The sequence below is a fragment of the Danio rerio genome, chromosome 16 (genome assembly GCF_049306965.1).
Source record: "Danio rerio strain Tuebingen ecotype United States chromosome 16, GRCz12tu, whole genome shotgun sequence".
NCBI lineage: Eukaryota > Metazoa > Chordata > Actinopteri > Cypriniformes > Danionidae > Danio > Danio rerio.
In genome coordinates, this window is record NC_133191.1 from 42,799,552 (window position 1) to 42,804,535 (window position 4,984).

At 32.2% G+C, this 4,984-nt stretch overlaps 1 protein-coding gene across 1 annotated transcript; it reads left to right on the forward strand.

Annotated features, from left to right (window-relative positions):
* Positions 1-3,446, forward strand: cd83 (CD83 molecule). The gene is made up of 5 exons (NM_001098249.2): positions 1-73; positions 158-273; positions 1,766-2,003; positions 2,446-2,558; positions 2,642-3,446. The coding sequence occupies exons 1-5, from the start codon at positions 31-33 to the stop codon at positions 2,765-2,767; spliced, it is 636 nt and encodes a 211-aa protein (NP_001091719.2). The 5' UTR covers positions 1-30; the 3' UTR covers positions 2,768-3,446.
* The last annotated feature ends 1,538 nt before the right edge of the window (positions 3,447-4,984 follow it).

Sequence of the window (4,984 nt, forward strand, 5' to 3'; positions counted from 1 at the left end):
CTAGCTACAGCTTGGCACACAGTCAGAAGCATGCGTCGCTTCTCGGAATTGATCGTATGTCTAGTAACTTTAGGTAAGACTCCACCCGCACCCCTGAGAGTATTTTCACGCAGACTCTGTTGATCCAGGTTGACATGAGCTCCTCTTTCATTCGCAGTTGTGGCGGAGGATCAGCTGCCGGAGATTCGCGCCATCGCCGGGGAAGACGCGGTGCTGCGCTGCTCGGCGAAGTCAGAGACCGGCGTCCAGTATCGCTCGGTCATATGGTATAAGGTGAAGATTTGTAAATGTTTTAAACCTTATGTTGGTGTCTTTTTGTTTACTAGGCGCTCGATTTGTTTCAGTTGAACAATGAAAAATATATAATGATAAAATGTAGCCAATAGTCACAAAATCTCACTTGAGTAGCTACTTGAACCTAAATTACATATAATACACATCTGTATTATTATTAATAATGGGTTAAGAAGTGTATATTGGGCTTATTCATATTTTAAAAAGGGTACCATACGGTCCAATTTAATAATAATAGCTGACTATATTAGTTTAAGGAAAAGTTCACCTGAAAATTAAAGTATAGCTACTCTGCATTTACTCACACTCAAGTGTTTCCTAACCTTTATGAGTTTCTTTTCTCTGATGAAGACAAAATAATATTTTAAAGAATGTTAGTAACTGGTTATGACACTATTCATTGTATGTGAACTATCATTTTAACATGAAAAGTACTTAATTAAACCCTTTTTACTATTTGTGAGCATTATTTTAACATTAACTACTACAGCCTTTGAAACAGTGTTTATTATTTGATGGAACTGAGCTAACATGAACTAACAAAGACTATACAGTAACACAGTTTTCTTCATTATTATCTCAGTTAAAGTGTCAGTGCTTTAACTAATGTAACTGATAACCATGTTAGCTGGTTCTTGCATTAGTGCTATAACTTTCTGGACTTCTTCACTGCAAATAACCAGTTAAATTAAGACAAAATATTAATTCAGTAAACTAAAGCTTTACAATAAGGTTCCATTTAATAGTAGTAGCTAATTAAAGGAAAGTTCAACTAAACATTACAGTATACTCAGCATTAACTCCTATTCAAGTGTTTTCAAACCTTTATGAGTTTATTTTCTCTGATGAACACAAAAAAATATTCTGAAGAATGTTGGCAACTGGTTATGACACTATTCATTTGTATATGAACTATCCTTTTAACATGACAAATGCTTAATTAAAGATTTTTTTTAAAATTGTGAGCATTATTTTTAACATTACAGCCTTCGATACAGTGCTTATTATTTGATGGAGCTGAGCTAACAAAGATTAATACTGTAACAAGTTAGTTAGTTAACCTTTATCAGTGCTTTAACTGATGAACATTATGTTGGCTGGTTGTTGTATTAGTGCTTTAACTTTCTGAACTTTTTCACTGCAAATAACCAGTTAAATTAAGACAAAAGATTATCTGAACAATCTGATCAATGTTACTGTTATAGACATTGTTTCAAAACTACTTAAACAGGAGGAGAGGGACAAATAAAATGAGAAACAAAACCGAAATGTATTATAAATGATTCCTATATACAATATTAGACATACTGTATGTGTAAATCTAGTAAAATATTGATTTAAATTTTGTACATTTGTATATTTAGTGTGCAAGAAAAACATTTAAGTGCTTTTTCCTTGTACATTTTTACAAGTGTTTAATTTAATCATTCAGGGATTTATCTAAATGTCAAATGAAATGTCTGTTCTACAGGTTGATGAAGCAGAGCCTTCCCAGCAGTTAACTGGCCTTGTGAGGAAACGGCTCACTGAAGATGATGGGAAAGTGGAGAAATATAACGGTGTCGAGCGAGAAGTGGTACTACTGGAGGACTCAAAGAATCTTATTCTGTCTAATGTAACAGCAGAAGACAGTGGGATATACAGATGCTTTCTGTCTGCTCCGCTTGGCTATCAGAACCAGCGAGGCGATATCATTCTGACAGTCTACAGTAAGTACTTTTCTTAACACCAAAAGTATTTAAACACAATTCACATTGAAAAAGACAACTTTTAAAAATCAAACTCAAGTTGACTAGTGTGCCAGCACATTATGTAAAGTTATTAATCTAAGTCAGGGGTCAGCAAACTTGTTCCTGGAGGGCCAGTGTTCAGCAGATTTTGGCTCCATCTCTAATCAAACACACCTGAACAAGCTAATCAAGGTCTTACTAGGTATACTTGAAACATCCAGGCAGGTGTGTTGATGCTAGTTGGAGCTAAACCCTGTAGAGACACCGGCCTTCTAGGACAGAGATTGGTGTCCCCTGCTGTAATATTCATTAATATTTAAGGGTAGTTTTAAAGACCTCTGAATACTTGTACTATGAGGACTAGGCAATGAACGTGACTGACAAATTAACAATCTCATGTTGAATTTGATTTGTTTTCCAGAACCTCAAACAGTCGAGCGAATGGAGTTTAATAAAAGTTCTCTGGTTTATCTTGGGGAAATTGCTGCTATTGCAGGACTCTTTCTGGGCTTCTTGTTTTTTGGCATAAGCTATGTAAGTCATTTAACCATTTCAAAATATAAAAACCTCTAAACACTTTTAAGTGCACATATTTACCTGAGTCTTGTTCACCACAGGTGTATATAAGGTCTTTTAACCAAAGAGGAAAGAAGCTCTCTTTGCTGAAAATGCCAAGTCCAGGCAAGAATTTGATCACCAGCAATCATTTGATTTGCAAGACTTTACCTGAAGTGTATGTGTGATGGAGGCATACTTCTCAAAGCCGGATTGGGCTTTTCATCAAAAACCCTGAATTAAACCCAGAGTTAACAGAGGAAGTTTAAATCAAGTGTTGTGAAACCACTTAAGCTAAGTTTAAGTTTTTTCAACCGAAGCTTAATCTGCAGTCTGGGTTTTTTTCAAATCGTTTTGTGCAACAGACCTCAGAGCTGATTGGAAAACAAAACGCAGACAGGAGCTCAAGATGACCGTTGGCACAGGAAGTTGGTACATGTCATGTTGGCGGGAGATAAAGAAGCAGGATTCGGCATTATCAACAACATCATTTAAAAACTGCTTTATACATCATGAATACAAAGAGGAAAATGATGCAAACCGTCTAAAAACTGTGCATGCGTCATTGTAGTGGTGTGAAGATCCTGAAAACTGAGACTGACTGAGCTATAAACAGAACATGTTTGGGTGAAGTGTTTGATAAACAATGTTACTGTTCTTACTGTTCAAAGGCACTGATATGATTAAGTTGTTCTACATAAAGAATACAGTCTGAAAACAACTAAATTAAATCCTTTTAAAATGACATTATTTTTTCAATGTTGTCAGGCATAAAAAAAGTACCTCCTATGTAAATCATATTGATTTTGAGTTTGTAGATTTATTTAAAAATGACTGTGTGTAAAAACAAAGAAATAAAACAATGCAAACGATACATTTGTTCTGCCTTTTTTTTACGTAGAGGTTATTTGTCATTTATTCTCCCAAAGAAAATGTATGTGGTCCATTTTTTTGTCTATGCATATAAATACAAATTATAAAAACATCTTTTTGATTTATATGAGCAATAAATAATGTTTTAGTCAACACAACATCATTCTAACACTTGATTATGAGGATTCTCACAAATTACAAGAGTTTATAGCGCTCTCTAGTGGCTGAAATAATAACGAAAAATACTGATGCTAAAAGTTCTAGGAAGAACAAATTAAACAGATTTTTGTTTAAACCTTACAAAAAATGTACGAAAACAACACTTAAAAAAAAATAAATAAATAAAAATACATATATATCATAAATATAAATATACAGTTGAAGTCAGAATTATTAGCCCCCATGTTTATTTTTTCCCCAATTTCTAAACATTCCCCAATTTTTCCCCATTTCTAATCATAATAGTTTTAATACCTCATTTATAATAACTGATTTATTTTATTTTTGCCATGATGACCGTAAACTACATTTTACTAGATATTTTTTTAAAGCACTTTTATACAGCTTAAAGTGATATTTAAAGGCTTAACTAGGTTAATTAGGTTAACTTGGCAGGTTAGGGTAATTAGGCAAGTTATTGTATAACAATGGTTTGTTCTGTAGACTATCAAAAAAATTAGCTTAAAGGGTTTAATAATTTTGTCCTTAAAATGGTGTTTATAAAAAATTAAATAGCTTTTATTCTAGCCGAAATAAAACAAATAAGATTATCTCCAGAAGAAAAAATATTATCAGAAATACTGTGAAAATTTCCTGAATCTGTTAAACATCATAAGGGAAACATTTAAAAAAAGAAAAAGAAAAAAATCCAAAGGGGGGCACTTTAAGATGTACAGAAGTGTTTACAAAATATTTACTAAAATATTATTTACTGTTATTATTTAACACTAAAAAACGGAACTACACTTTTCCAATTTACTATGACCATTTATGTGAAGCTGCTTTGACACAATCTACACTGTAAAAGGGCTATACAAATAAAGGGGAATTGAACTGAATTAAATTGTCATCATGACAAAGATAAAATAAATCAGTTATTAGAAATGAGTTATTAAAACTTTTATGTTAAGAAATGTGTTGAAAAAAAAATCTTCTCTCTGTTAAACAGGAATTGGGGGAAAAATAAAGAGGGGGGCTAATAATTCTGACTTCAACTGTACATTACATTAGTCAGTACTGTACTGAAGCCAAATTTGGAGCTAATCTAACAAAATTATTTACAATAATGGTTCAAAAATGAGTAGCCCAAATATATGTTAGGGAAAAATATTAAATGAAATGGTCAAAAATAGTAAGAATCAAGACAAGCAAAAAATATGTAGAATTTTTTTGAAATGTAGTAGTTTGTAGTTTGTATTAAATTATTTTGCAATATTTTGCATGAATTTAAATGTTTTATCTTTTCATTTTTAAAGACATTCTGTGACTAAAATATTATTTTAATAAATACAGTATATCTGTTAAATAAATCT

Coding starts and splice junctions, on each gene's coding strand:
- cd83 (NM_001098249.2), top strand. CDS start 31: ATGCGTCGCTTCTCGGAATTGATCGTATGTCTAGTAACTTTAG. Junction 274..1,765: donor GCTCGGTCATATGGTATAAG/GTGAAGATTTGT, acceptor TCTGTTCTACAG/GTTGATGAAGCAGAGCCTTC. Junction 2,559..2,641: donor TGTTTTTTGGCATAAGCTAT/GTAAGTCATTTA, acceptor TGTTCACCACAG/GTGTATATAAGGTCTTTTAA.